This window comes from Callithrix jacchus, chromosome 20 (assembly GCF_049354715.1).
Source record: "Callithrix jacchus isolate 240 chromosome 20, calJac240_pri, whole genome shotgun sequence".
In the NCBI taxonomy this organism is placed as follows: domain Eukaryota; kingdom Metazoa; phylum Chordata; class Mammalia; order Primates; family Cebidae; genus Callithrix; species Callithrix jacchus.
In genome coordinates, this window is record NC_133521.1 from 47,200,732 (window position 1) to 47,213,881 (window position 13,150).

The following is a 13,150-nucleotide window of genomic DNA, read 5'->3' on the forward strand; positions in this document are numbered from 1 at the left end:
TTCAGCGCCCCTTGTTTCTTTTTTTTTGAGATGGAGTTTCGCTCGTTACCCAGGCTGGAGTGCAATGGTGCGATCTCGGCTCACTGCAACCTCCGCCTCCTGGGTTCGGGCAATTCTCCCGCCTCAGCCTCCCAAGTAGCTGGGATTACAGGCACGCGCCACCATGCCCAGCTAATTTTTTGTATTTTTAGTAGAGACAGGGTTTCACCTTGTTGACCAAGATGGTCTCAATCTCTTGACCTCGTGATCCACCCGCCTTGGCCTCCCAAAGTGCTGGGATTACAGGCATGAGCCACCGTGCCCAGCCCTCCCCTTGTTTATTTCAAGTGAGGCACGGTTGTGTCACATGGGTATCCTGTGTTTGGGGCCCTTGGAGTGTCGTCCCCAACCAGCAGCAGCACCCTGGGGCAGGTGTGGGCAGTGCCATCTCTCTCTGAAACAGCACCTGGGGCAGGTGTGGGCAGTGCCATCTCTCTCTGAAACAGCACCTGGGGGAGGTGTGGGCAGTGCCATCTCTCTCTGAAACAGCACCTGGGGCAGGTGTGGGCAGTGCCATCTCTCTCTGGAGCAGCACCCGCCCGCAGACAGGGTCTCTTGCGAGTCACCTGCATGTCACAGCTGACGAAGCAGCTTTGCAGAACTCAGACTCACCACAGGGGAAGCCAGAGTGGGCAAGGGCAAAGCTCCAGGAGAGGCTTCTGGCTTCTCTCTCACTGGCTCGGAGTGGAGTGTCAGCCCTGTGTGTGAACCGCCAGCCACTCACACACTCGGTGGGTTGCAGTAAAATCTCAGAGCAGCCCTGGAGAGGAAATGTGTGTCTCCTGGAATACAGCTGCAGGGAAATCACCCTGGCGTCAGGAGTTAACCGTTTTCTTTAGAAAATCTGGAAGAGTGAGGAAAGGAGCAGGCAGTTAAAAAAAAGAAAGAAAATCTGGAAGAGTTTTGCCTTGACAGAAACCAGGGAAATGTGGCTGTGGCAGTGATTTCTGTGGTCGGACAGGCCGCAGCAGAGGCAGGGCTGCTGGCACAGGACAGTCGGCAGTCAGAGTGTTTTCCAGGATCCCGGCTGGGGTGGCAGGAATTCCCTTCCCCAAATTGTGAGGTCTCAGCTCACACACCACCTCAGATTCCTTCTTCCCGGTCCTCAGTTTCTAGTCAGGAGGGTGCAGCCTTTTACCCATCTCCTTCCCTGTAGACACACACATCTTGTTTGGTGAAGGAAATTGCAGTTGCCAAAAATAAGCCAAGATTTCGAAGGGAAGTAGAAAAATTAATGAGGCTGGCTGCCGGAAATCATTTGTGAGGTTGAGATGGTGGTGATTGTTCTTTCAGAGCTGCCTCCGTGCCTCCACTTCCCTGGGAAAGTGGTCTGTCCAGGGTGTCCTGCCCACAGGCAGGCCCTCACTCCTCCCGCTGCCTCCCCGAGACAGAGATGCTCTCTGTCTGTTCTGGGACTCACACTGCTCTGCCTGTTCTTTCTAGCTGGCAAATGCCCTTCTGGAAAAGGAAGTGATAAACTATGAGGACATTGAGGCTCTCATTGGCCCACCGCCCCATGGGCCGAAGAAAATGATTGCGCCACAGAGGTGGATTGACGCCCAGAGGGAGAAGCAGGACTCTGGAGAAGAGGAGGCGGCGGAAGAGGCCCGGCAGCCCCCACTTTGAGGCAAAGAGCCATCTTGGCCAAAGTAGTTGGGACGTGTTGGCTGCACGTGCGGGTGATCCCAGAAGTCAGCGGCTCATCAGCCACCCCGCGTTTCTTTTCAGCTGAGCTTTGCACTTGCTCTTGGGGCCCGCAATAGTCTCTGCGAAGTGGCTTCTGAGATCTCTTTATTGATTACCCTTTTCACGATTGTAAATTTCTCTTTGGAAATAACTGAATGAGCCTTGTGTTTGCACATCGTTTCCCCCATGGGGAAGGTTATTAGTGCTTTCCCAAGTGAGCATGGGACACCTCGAGTTCCCAGGGTTACAGACACAGCCCTTCCCAGTGTGGCTGAGGCCACCCAGAGACCGCACAGCATTCAGACTCTGAACAGACCCCTGTTCATGCTGACGCCTGCACAGCCGTTCCAGTGTCCGTGGCTCCCTCAGAATGCTAAGGGGATTGGACATGAAAGGACCCTCTGAGCCGATTGTCCTGACTCCAGAGGCTGTCATGGAGCTCACTCTCTTCAATGAGGCCACACAGGCCCAGAAACTGGGCTCTATAGGACTCAACACTGCCACCTTCTGCCATTTGGAGGGTGCAGGTTGAGGACTTCTCATTGGTCTAGTCATGCAGTGTTGGGATGCCTTGGTTTTTAACGTCCTGAGAATTGTTGAGATACTTTACTAATAAACTCTGTGGTTGGAAAAATCTACAATTGCATTGTCTGGCCAGCTCTAACACAGGAGCTGGTGGGCTTGTGTTTGCAGTTTATAATTTGAGTAATGTAGGGGGCTAAGTGGAAAACTCCTGTGGGAATCTGGGGCCTGGACCTTGTAGGAAGAGATGATGACCCAGGACGGACGCTCAGCCTTGGGCCTGGCCCTGTGTTCAGAGCTTGCAGCTCACAATCTGGCCTCCTGTGGAGCAGTGACGTGAACGGATTGTTCTAGTGTTGCTACGACACTGAATACACCTCCCCCAAAACGCTGGCAGTGTTGTAGGGGGGCATCCGCAGGTGCTGTCTCACACCCAAGGGTGGGCATCTCTGAGAGACACTTTGACCTTTGCTCTGGTTCTCCAACTCCATTACCAAGGACCGGCACGCAGTTGGGAGGTTTTTAGTTGCTATACCCAAAAGTGGTGTCCTCAGTAATGTTTTTTATTGTTGTGTTCTGTTGTTTTTTTGACAAGAGTCTTGTTCAGTCACTCAGGCTAGACTGCAGTGGTGCCATCTCGGCTCACTGCAGCCTTGATCTCCTGGGCTCAGGCCATCCCTGACTCAGCCTCCCAAGTAACGGATCACAAGCACACACCACTGATTCCCTCCTCGCAGACGGAGTTTCGCTCTTGTTACCCAGGCTGGAGTGCAATGGCGCGATCTCGGCTCACCGCAACCTCCGCCTCCTGGGTTCAGGCAATTCTCCTGCCTCAGCCTCCCGAGTAGCTGGGATTACAGGCACGCGCCACCATGCTCAGCTGATTTTCTGTATTTTTAGTAGAGACGGGGTTTCACCATGTTGACCAGGATGGTCTCGATCTCTTGACGTCGTGATCCACCCGCCTCGGCCTCCCAAAGTGCTGGGATTACAGGCGTGAGCCACCGTGCCCGGCCCTGATTTTGTTTTTTTTTTTGAGATAAGAGTCTTGCTCTGTCGCCCAGGCTGGAATCCAGTGGCACGATCTCGCCTCCCCCTTCCGAGTAGTTGGGATAACTGGTACCCACCACCACACCTGGCCAATTTTTTGTTTTTAGTAGACATGGGGTTTCGCCATTTTGGCTATGCTAGTCTCTCGACCTCAGGTGATCCACCCACCTCGGCCTCCCAAACTGCTGGGATTACAGGTATGAGCCACCGTGCCTGGCTTGTGAAAAAAAAAAATTTTTTTTTGAGGCGGACTCGTTCTGTCGCCCAGGCTGGAGTGCAGTGGTGCGATCTCGGCTCACCGCAACCTCTGCCTGCCGGTTCCCGCTCCGCCGCACTAAGGGCGGCGCCACGTTTGCGAGGCCGGTGCTAGAATTGCCGGGGGAGCCGCTATACGTCACTTCCTCCGTCCCGGGCTCTGATTGGTCAGAGCGCCGGGCGCTTCTGGTTGGCCCGCCCGGCTATCATCCCAGGGTGCGTTGCGGCGTAGCTTCCTTTCGGCTCGGCTGTTGTCCTGCGCGGGAGGTTAGTGAGACTGACTCCCGGCCTCCGGGTTCCATCCAGGGCCATCGGCCTGGCGCTGCCGCCAACGCGGGCATGCAGGAGCCTCTTCTGCTTCCCAGACAGCGTTGGGCCGGGTCCCGGGCTCTAAACGCGGCCGGACGGCCCAGGATGAAGGGTTTGGGGCGGAGACCTGGCAAGTGCGCGAGCCCGGGGCCCGGTCCCTCACTCCCTCCGATTTCATCCGCAGCCGCAGGGCCGTAGTCAGCCATGGCGCCCAGCCGGAATGGCATGATCTTAAAGCCCCACTTCCATAAGGACTGGCAGCGGCGCGTGGCCACGTGGTTCAACCAGCCGGCCCGGAAGATCCGTAGGTGAGCCCTGCGCTCGCGGCTGCGCCTTGGGTTGGGGGTGGGCGATGCCGGGGCCGGGGGCGCTGTCTGCGGCCGTCGCGGAGCGCTTGCCCGACGGCCTTGGGCGAGGCTGACCCGCTGGGCTTCTCTCCGCCAGACGCAAGGCCCGGCAAGCCAAGGCGCGCCGCATCGCCCCGCGCCCCGCGTCGGGGCCCATCCGGCCCATCGTGCGCTGCCCCACGGTTCGGTACCACACGAAGGTGCGCGCCGGCCGCGGCTTCAGCCTGGAGGAGCTCAGGGTGAGTCCTGGCCACGCCGCGGTGTCGGGAAGCGCCCGAAGTCCGCTGCGCTGGCCTCAGTCGCGTGATGACATTCTCCGGAATCGCTGTACGGCCTTGATGAAAGCGCATTTGAACCCTTTTCCATCTGATCGCTGAGGCTTTTCCTCCGCGCCTCGGGGCTGGAGACAGTCCGGGTCTGTCTCCATCTCGCTCTGGTTCTGCGGCAGGTGGCCGGCATTCACAAGAAGGTGGCCCGGACCATTGGCATTTCTGTGGATCCGAGGAGGCGAAATAAGTCCACCGAGTCCCTGCAGGCCAACGTGCAGCGGCTGAAGGAGTACCGCTCCAAGCTCATCCTGTTCCCCAGGAAGCCCTCGGCCCCGCAGAAGGGCGACAGTTCTGTGAGTTCGGGGCTTTCGGGCCGTCCTGGCGGGCGGGGACACCCGTCCCTGGGTCCAGCTGGGGCGAAAGGCATCACAACGTTGGCTGTTCTGTTGGCAAAACATGGTCTCCGTCAGGAGGAGACTGAGCTCATCGGGGCCTTTGAGCAGGGATTGCCTTCTGCTCGGCGATCATGGGAAAGGCAGTGTAGCTTGGAGCCAGCTTCTTCCACTGACATCATTGTTCTCCCTAAAATGGTCGTAGTCCAAACTATTTCTAGGAAACCCTTTTAGCGTGACGTTGATAAGATAAGTCCATTGTATGGGCTTCCTGGGAGTTGAATTAGGGAGCAGTTCTTCTCAGCCTGGACCCTGGGTCACAGGTAGATGACTCCGTGTCAGCACAGTAAGATAGTGTCACAATGTAATGACTGTTTCAACACTGGGACCACAGAGTGCGTTGCAGGGAAGGCTGACACTGGTTCCCAAACGCGATCCAAGGGAAGTTACGGGTTGGGTGAGTGTGGCATCCTTGGGCAGAGGGGCTAAACCCACTGAATCTTCTTACTCCCCAACAGGCTGAGGAACTGAAGCTTGCCACCCAGCTGACGGGACCGGTCATGCCCATCCGGAATGTAAGTGGACGCTTGCTTCAGTCCAGGCTTCAGACAAGATCAGTGGGTGAATTTGAGGTGGGGGTCAGGCTTAAGAAAGAAAAGTGGCAACTGGAGTGCATGTGGAGGTTTGTGGAGAGGAACGTTTCCTTTCAGTTGCATTCTTTGCATCCACAGAGCCCTAGGTTGGGAAAGTTGAGTTTCTCTATGTTGTTTACATTGCTTTTGAAGTTCTGGGTTTACAGGCCTGGGCTACCATGGCTGGTTCAGGGAGGGTTATTTCTTCTTTTATTTTAAATCTTAGGAAAGGTGATTCCTCAGCAAAGCCAGGGTCGCTTTTCAGCAGTGCCTGGGCAGTATACCTGCTCCCCCGAGTCTGTCTCCTGCGTTCTGCTGACGCCTGGTTGTGCTCTTGCCCAGTGATTCATGTGCATGTGCATTTAACACCTTGTTCCTCTCTTCTAGGTCTATAAGAAGGAGAAAGCACGAGTCATCACTGAGGAGGAGAAGAATTTCAAAGCCTTCGCTAGTCTCCGCATGGCCCGTGCCAATGCCCGGCTCTTCGGCATACGGGCAAAAAGAGCCAAGGAAGCTGCAGAGCAGGACGTGGAAAAGAAAAAATGAGGCCTCCTGGGGACTTGTAATAAATCAGCGGTCATGCTGGGTCTCCACGTGATGTGTTTCGTGGGAACTGCGCCTGGGATGGGGCTTGGCGGCTGTGACTTCCGGCAGGGGGTTTGGGGTGTTGCTGGAAGACAGCCCAGCCCTGGGTCATGCCTCACTTTCTGTGAAAGCACGTTGCTTGCTTGGTTAGTGACTGAATTAAAATGGTTTTCTTGTGGGGAGGTTACAGAGGCTGACTTCACCAGAGACGCCCTTTATTTTTCTTTATGGAGAGACAAGGTTGGGCTGGTGCTCACCTGTAATCCCAGCACGTTGGGAGGCCACTTGGGCTCAGGAATGTGAGACCAGCCTCACCAACATGGCAAAATCCTGTCTCTAATGAAATTAGCTGGGTGTGATGATATGCGCCGCTGTGGTCTCGGCTACTCAGGAGGCAGAGGTGAGGGGATCGCCTGAACCCGGAGGCAGAGGTTGCAGTGAGCCACGATCACACCACTGCACTCCAGCCTGGGCAACAGCAACCGAGAAAATGAAGAGGGCTGGAGTGCACTGCCACAATCCTGGCTCACTGCACCCAGCCAGGAGTTGCCTTTTTTAGGCAGAGTAGTTTCCAGTCAGTGTAGCATCTTTTTCGGGGCCTCACTGTTGAACCTTTTGTTTTGTGCCTGGTACTGAGGTCATCTTGCTCTGACCCTTCACTGGGTGTCTTCACCCAGACACCATGGTATTAAATGGCCCTGCCGAGTTTTGGCCTCTCTGGCAATCCTAAAACATTCTAAAGATGAGCCACATATTATAGGGGGTCTGAGGTGGGCAGCCCCCGTTCTGGGTCCAGGGGCAGCATGGTTTCTCATGAGGGTTTCAGACACAGCCTGCCCTTGTCCTGCCAGTGCTTGGCAGCTGTGGCCATGACAACCCGAGACATGGCATCAGGTCCAGCCAGGTTCTGTGTGCACGTATCTTCCAGGGGCAGGTGTGGTGGCACCTGGGCACTGTTTATGCAGGCAGTGCCTGTACCTCTGGTGCCCACACTCGAAACGACAGTGCCTGGCTTGTTAGGAAACATGCTGAACATCCAGTAATTTGGAGGGCTGTTGGCTACCATCTTCCTAAGGTGTGTGTGCTCAGCTTGTATGGGAATCATTTCTGAAGTGCAGGGAGGGCCTGGCATGGTGGCTCACGCCTGTAATCTCTCCAAGGCACACATACCACTTGAGGTCAGGAGTTCAAGACTAGCCTGGCCAACACAGTAAAGACTCAGGTCTACTAAAAATGAAAAAATTAGCCGAGTGTGGTGGCATATGCCTGTAATCCTAGCTACTCTGGGGGCTGAGGCAGGAAAATGGCTTAAACCCAGGAGGTGGCAGTTGCAGTGAGCTGAGATCCTGCCACTGCACTCGACCCTGGTTGGTGAGCGAAACTCCATCTCAGAAAGTGCAAGGGGGTAGGTTGGGAGCCTGTACCTAGGTTCAATCCTTTTTTTTTTTTTTTTGAGACGGAGTTTCGCTCTTGTTACCCAGGCTGGAGTGCAATGGCGCAATCTCGGCTCACCACAACCTCCGCCTCCTGGGTTCACGCAATTCTCCTGCCTCAGCCTCCTGAGTAGCTGGGATTACAGGCACGCGCCACCATGCTCAGCTAATTATTTGTATTTTTAGTAGAGACGGGGTTTCACTATGTTGACCAGGATGGTCTCGATCTCTTGACCTCGTGATCCACCTGCCTCGGCCTCCCAAAGTGCTGGGATTACAGGCATGGGCCACTGCGCCCAGCCTGGCTCAATCCCTTTTTAAAAACAATTTTTAAAATTTTGAGATGGAGTCTTGCTCTTGTCACCAGACTGGAGTGCAGTGGCGCCATCCTGGCTCATTCCAGTTCCCCACTTGTCAGGCCTAAGTTCTTCTGCCTCAGCCTCACTAAGACTACAGCTGGCTAATTTTTAGTAGACTCGGGGGGTTCGCCACGTTGGTCAGGATGGTCTCAGTCTCTTGACTTCGTAATCCTGCCTCGGCCTCCCGAAGTCCTGGGATTACAGGCGTGAGCCACTGCCCCCAGCCTACAAAAATCCCTCTTAAGTGAAAGGGCATGAAGGTAGGCTCCAGCTGATTCCAATCTGGCTGAGGTCAGTGAGTGGGGAACCACTGGTCCCTGGGGGCGGGGTGGGCTCACCGGCACTGCAGCCTGCTTCCTCCCCACCCCACCGCACTAGGGGAAGGGTCTTTCCTGCTGTCTCAGGGCCCCACCTGGAGTAGCAGAGTTCCACACCCCTACTGTCTGCCACCGTGGGACAAAAGCGCTCATCTGCCTGTGCTGGGGGCCCTCTGACAGCTCATTTCCACAGAAATTGGGGGGTTCAGGTGTCTGCCAGAGGCACATCCTCCCCATTTCACAGAAAAGTCCCCAGGGCTGTCCTCCTGACCTTAGGTCTCTCCGTTGACTCAATCCATTAAGACCCCTAACAGGAGACGGTGAGGGCATCGCTTTCCCTGTGGAGTCTGGGACCCGGCCGTTTGCCAGTGCTCTAGGTTGCCAGGCAACATGGCGAAAACCCGTCTCTACCAAAAAATAAAAACAGTCGCCATGGTGGCCTGCGCCTATAGTCCCTGCTACTCAGGAGGCTGAGGTGGGAGGATGGCTTGAGCCTGGGAGGTCAAGGCCGCAGTGAGCTGAGGCTGCCACTGCGCTCCAACCTGGGTGACTGACAGCGAGACCCTGTCTCAAATCAGTACGAAGTAGAACTGTTGTAATTTAGAGGGAAATTACAGTCATTTTAGGTTAGTGTTTTCCAGTAACTTTAAGCCAGAGAAGTATCTGTGCATTCTTTTCTCTTATTTTTGTGTCTCCATATGTTACTTTTTTTTCTTTTCTTCTCTTTTTTCTTTCCTTTCTTCTGAGGCGGAGTCTTGCTCTGTCACCAAGGCTGGAGTTCAGTGGTGTGATCTCTGCTCACTGCAGCCTTCACCTCCCAGGTTCAAGTGATTCCCTTGCCTCAGCCTCCCAACTAGCTGGGATTACGTGTGTGCGCCACCACGCCCAGCTAATTTTTGTATTTTGAGTAGAGACGGTTTCACCATGTTGGCCAGATTGGCCTCGATCTCTTGAGGCAGGCAGACCACTGTCTCGATCTCATGATCCTCCCACCTTGGCCTCCCAAAGTGCTGGGATTCTAGGCATGAGCCGCCTCGCCTGGCCAATTCTTTGTAAGTAATTATTTATAATTAGTTCTATTTATTTTTTATGGTTTCTGTATCTTAAATTATTTTTTTAAGTTCTAGAAGAAGTATGTGCTATTGGTTAAAAAAAAAAAAAGGTCCAGCTACACAGAAGAGAGGGCTGCAAAGCAGGCAGCCCTCAACCCCCACACCCTGGGAACCGGCGTGTCCAGAGACGGGGTGTCAGAATATCCAGCACAAGAATCCGGACTTCTGTTTCTTACAAAATCAGCCGATGCCCCCCTGTGCCCTGTGCCGTGCTGTGCCAGGCACCTAGACAGACCTGGCTTCTCTGTGCGCTTGTGAAGCGGGGACGGCATGGGTGGTGTCTGAGTGGTGCGGACGTGGCTTCTCTGTGAAGTGCGGGTGGGTGGTGTCTGCACAGTCTTGTGGGCAGGACAGCTGGAGAGCTGCTGTCTCCGCTGCGATTCTTCATTTGCTCAGAGTTGAGCGCCTCCAGTTACTGGGGGCTCGTCCCTCTGCAGGGCCCCCGTTACCTCCTCCCTCCAGTTACTGGGGGCTCGTCCCTCTGCAGGTCCCCCGTTACCTCCTCCCTCCAGTTACTGGGAGCTCGTCCCTCTGCAGGGCCCCTGTTACCTCCTCCCTCCAGTTTTTCATCATTTTCTTGAAATGCAGCAGGTTTTTTTTTTCTTGGAAGAAAATCACTTTATTCTAATTAACTTACAAAGAATAAAATCATAATAGCTAGTTGAAGGAGGCCCCACAAACATTTGCCCAGCTCCAAATTCTACAGAGTAGGAACACTGCCCTCCATTTCAATTCTGAAGCAGGGAAGCCGGGAATGACAGGTTTAGCTGATGGCTACACTCTACACCTTCGTTGTCAGTTAAATGTTTGTATTAAATTAACTTGGTTATGAGAGCTGCTTTTCCACTCCTCCAGGTGGAGCTTCTTGATTAGGTCACTCTGTTTGAGCACCTCCCTGAAACCCGATGTCCCCCTGGCTCTGGGCACACTTCACAAACCGTTTGATGCCATAGAGGCCAGCCGGGTTCCCTGAGGCGCCTGCTGAGTGACGTCAGGCCTCCCAGGCTCAGCATTACTTCCTCCACGGAAGCCCCCAGTAATGGCATGGCCCAGTGTGTGCCCCACAGCAGAGCCCACAGCCACACTGACTGCAGTGGTGGCCATCTGGGCCAGCAGACCTGGTGCCAGGACACAGAGGCAGGAAAGCCAACTGCAGCGGGGGGGGGGGGGGGGGGGGGGGGGGAGCGCTGCTGGTGGCTGAGTGGCTGGTGCTGGCCTGGCTGCAGGGTGCAGCTGTCATCCGAGGGGCACAGCTGGCCACAGGGGCCACGTGGGAGGTGCCACTTCGGCTTCCGTGCAGCCTTTAGAAGGGCAACAACCAGGCTTTTTTCTTTTCTTTCTTTCTTTTTTTTTTTTTTTTTTTGAGACAGAGCCTCACTGTGTAGCCCAGGCTGGAGTGCAGTGGCCCTATCTCAGCTCACTACAACCTCCTCCTCCCGGGTCCTAGTTCAAGCAGTTCTCCTGCCTCAGCCTCCCGAGTAGCTGGGATTACAGGCATGCACCACCACCCCCAACTAATTTTTCTGTTTTTAGTAGAGATGGGGGTTTCACCATGTTGGCCAGGCTGGTCTTCCACTTCCTGACCTCGTGATCCACCCGCCTCAGCCTCCCACAGGGCTGGATGACAGCTGTGAGCACCGTGCCCGGCCCTGCAGCAGGTTTTAAATGTTAAAGAACTTTTGCCTTCTGTCACCTGTGGACATTTCTTTCCCCGCTTGTTTTTTTCCTTTTGACTCGGAGAGCAAATGAGACTTTCTTTCAGGAGATGGTGTGGTGGGACGGGCTGCAGGCTCGCCTTGATAGTGGGTGCTGGTGATGCCTTCTGACTTTGCAACATCAGAACCCACTTTTGGGGAATGGGAGGCAGAGCCCCTCCCTCTGCAGGAGTTGCCGCACTGCCCACGCTTTCCCGGGCTCCTTGCAGTGAGCTGAGCCCAGGACCTGCGGACCCCACACTTTGTGGATAGCTGTGAGGCCGGGCCCTAGGTCCGTGGGCAGAAAGGTCACATCATGTGTCCCAGGTGGCCGCTGAGTCCAGGCGGGACGGCTGCCCTCGCTGTCCTCACCGTGGGCTTTGGGGCACTGCCCTGCAGTTCAAGGGATTTTCTGGAAACCTTCTCTTGTTGGCCAGAGGAGTTTTCAATTGCTTAGAAGTCCCTGCCAATGCTGAGGGAGCTGACCCAGCCCGGCCCTGGGCCTTCTGTGTGGCCCATTCAGCAAGTGTGCTAAGCACACCAGGTGCCATGAGGGCACTGGGCCAGAAGGAGCAAGAGGGGGATTGACCTGAAGCAGATGCTGGGCAGAGAGGTGGCCTTAGGGGAGGCAGAGGGTCACCTCAAGGCAGGGAGATGAAGAGGGCAGTATTTGTTCACGATGGTGAGTTAAGGGCAGCTGCTGCCTCCCAGGCATGGCCCCAGGCTAGGACCACAGTAAACAAACAACTCCCCCGCTCCTCACAGGTGCCTCTGTGAACGTTCAGCCTCATCTCTGCCACGCACAGTACCTCCCACCTGTAATCCCAGCCCTTTGGGAGGCCATGGTGGGTGGATCGCTTGAGCCCAGGAATTCAAGACCAGCCTCGGCAACATAGTGGAACCCTGTCTCTACAAAAAAATTTAAAAATTAGCTGGGCATGGTGACTCACACCTGTAATCCCAGCACTTTGGGAGCCCGAGGTGGGCGGGTCAGGAGGTCAAGAGATGGAGACCATCCTGGCCAATATGGTGAAACACCCTCTCTACTAAAAACACAAAAATCAGCTGGGTGTGGTGGTGGGCACCTGTAGTCCCAGCTACTCAGGAGGCTGAGGTGGGAGTATCGGTTGAACCGGTAGGTGGAGGTTGCAGTGAGCTGAGATTGCACCACTGCACTCCAGCCAGGGTGACAGAGTGAGACTCTGTCTTAAAAAAAAGCATCTCTTCCCCTCACCTTCCCTGAGTTTCCATTCTTGACACAGGATCTGGCCTTTTCCCTTACCTGTACCTGGGCAGGCGGCTGACGGGCTAATGCTGGGGGATCTGTGGGGAAGATACTGGCAGAGCCTGATGCCAGAAGCTCCTCCCTTTCCCCTGGCCTCAGAGTGGGCAGGGGGAGGACTGTGGGGGTGGAGGGCCTGGGGGCTTTCTCTGGAGGTGGCCTAGGAGTAGAGGGGGCTGGCATCACACAGCCTTCTCCAGACCCCCTTCCTGGGGGCCTGGACGTCACAGCCACTGTCTCAGGGGCCTCCTGCACTGGCGAGAGGGGCAGGGCCTTAGGGCATGTCAGTCAGCCTGGCATTGTCCAGCCCAGCCGCCCACGGTCTTACCCTCAGGCTCCACATCTGCAGCGGCACGGCTGTGGTGCTGGGGACAGATCTGATGTGGCACAGTCCCTGGCAGCTCCTGCCCTTCTGAGAAGCTCTCCAGAAAGGGTGGTACCTCCTGGTGAGGGGGAAGAAGAACTAGGCTATTGATGAAAGGGACCGGAGAGCAGAGGGAAGCGTCAGGCTTCATTCCGGGCCGGCTTTCACCGAGAATAGCATCAAAAGCCTCCAATGAGTCGAGCAAGACGAAAACCAGGGCGTCCATCGGTTGGGATGGGCCTGAGGACACCGGCCCTAGGGACACGGCTCCCACCTGCCATCTCGTCCTGCGGGACCAGAGTCTCCTCTGCACCTCTCCTTCTGCCCCACCCCCTGGTCCCCCTCTAGTGACGCTTACCCTGTGCCAGCCCCTCCCTCACGCATGGGCCAGACCCAGCACAGGGCTCTCCCCAAAGCCTCCTCTGACCTTGGTGCGCTGGCTGAGGGGACGGGTGGGCAACAGGAAGGCGTGTGGCTGTGGGGGTGCCAGCGCTGTACAGAGG

At 55.7% G+C, this 13,150-nt stretch overlaps 2 protein-coding genes and 1 non-coding gene across 5 annotated transcripts in view; all 3 read left to right on the plus strand.

The window, feature by feature from the left end:
* Positions 1 to 2,359, plus strand: part of SPG7 (SPG7 matrix AAA peptidase subunit, paraplegin) — a 45,984-nt gene extending 43,625 nt beyond the window's left edge. For all 3 annotated transcript variants that reach the window (XR_013530314.1, XM_054248551.2, XM_008990569.5), the window contains one exon: positions 1,483 to 2,359. Coding sequence is in view for 2 of the 3 variants with exons in the window: in XM_054248551.2 (XP_054104526.1) it covers positions 1,483 to 1,665 (183 nt within the window). In the remaining variant the exon portion in view is untranslated. The remainder of the gene's footprint in view (positions 1 to 1,482) is intronic.
* A 1,429-nt stretch (positions 2,360 to 3,788) lies between these two features.
* Positions 3,789 to 6,288, plus strand: RPL13 (ribosomal protein L13). Its single transcript, XM_035282569.3, has 6 exons — positions 3,789 to 3,819; positions 4,046 to 4,169; positions 4,306 to 4,447; positions 4,657 to 4,830; positions 5,388 to 5,444; positions 5,889 to 6,288. The coding sequence occupies exons 2-6, from the start codon at positions 4,066 to 4,068 to the stop codon at positions 6,045 to 6,047; spliced, it is 636 nt and encodes a 211-aa protein (XP_035138460.1). The 5' UTR covers positions 3,789 to 3,819; positions 4,046 to 4,065; the 3' UTR covers positions 6,048 to 6,288.
* Positions 4,513 to 4,596, plus strand: LOC118149799 (small nucleolar RNA MBII-202). The gene has a single exon (XR_004737515.1). It is a non-coding gene; the product is annotated as a small nucleolar RNA MBII-202 (small nucleolar RNA).
* Positions 6,289 to 13,150: the final 6,862 nt, after the last annotated feature.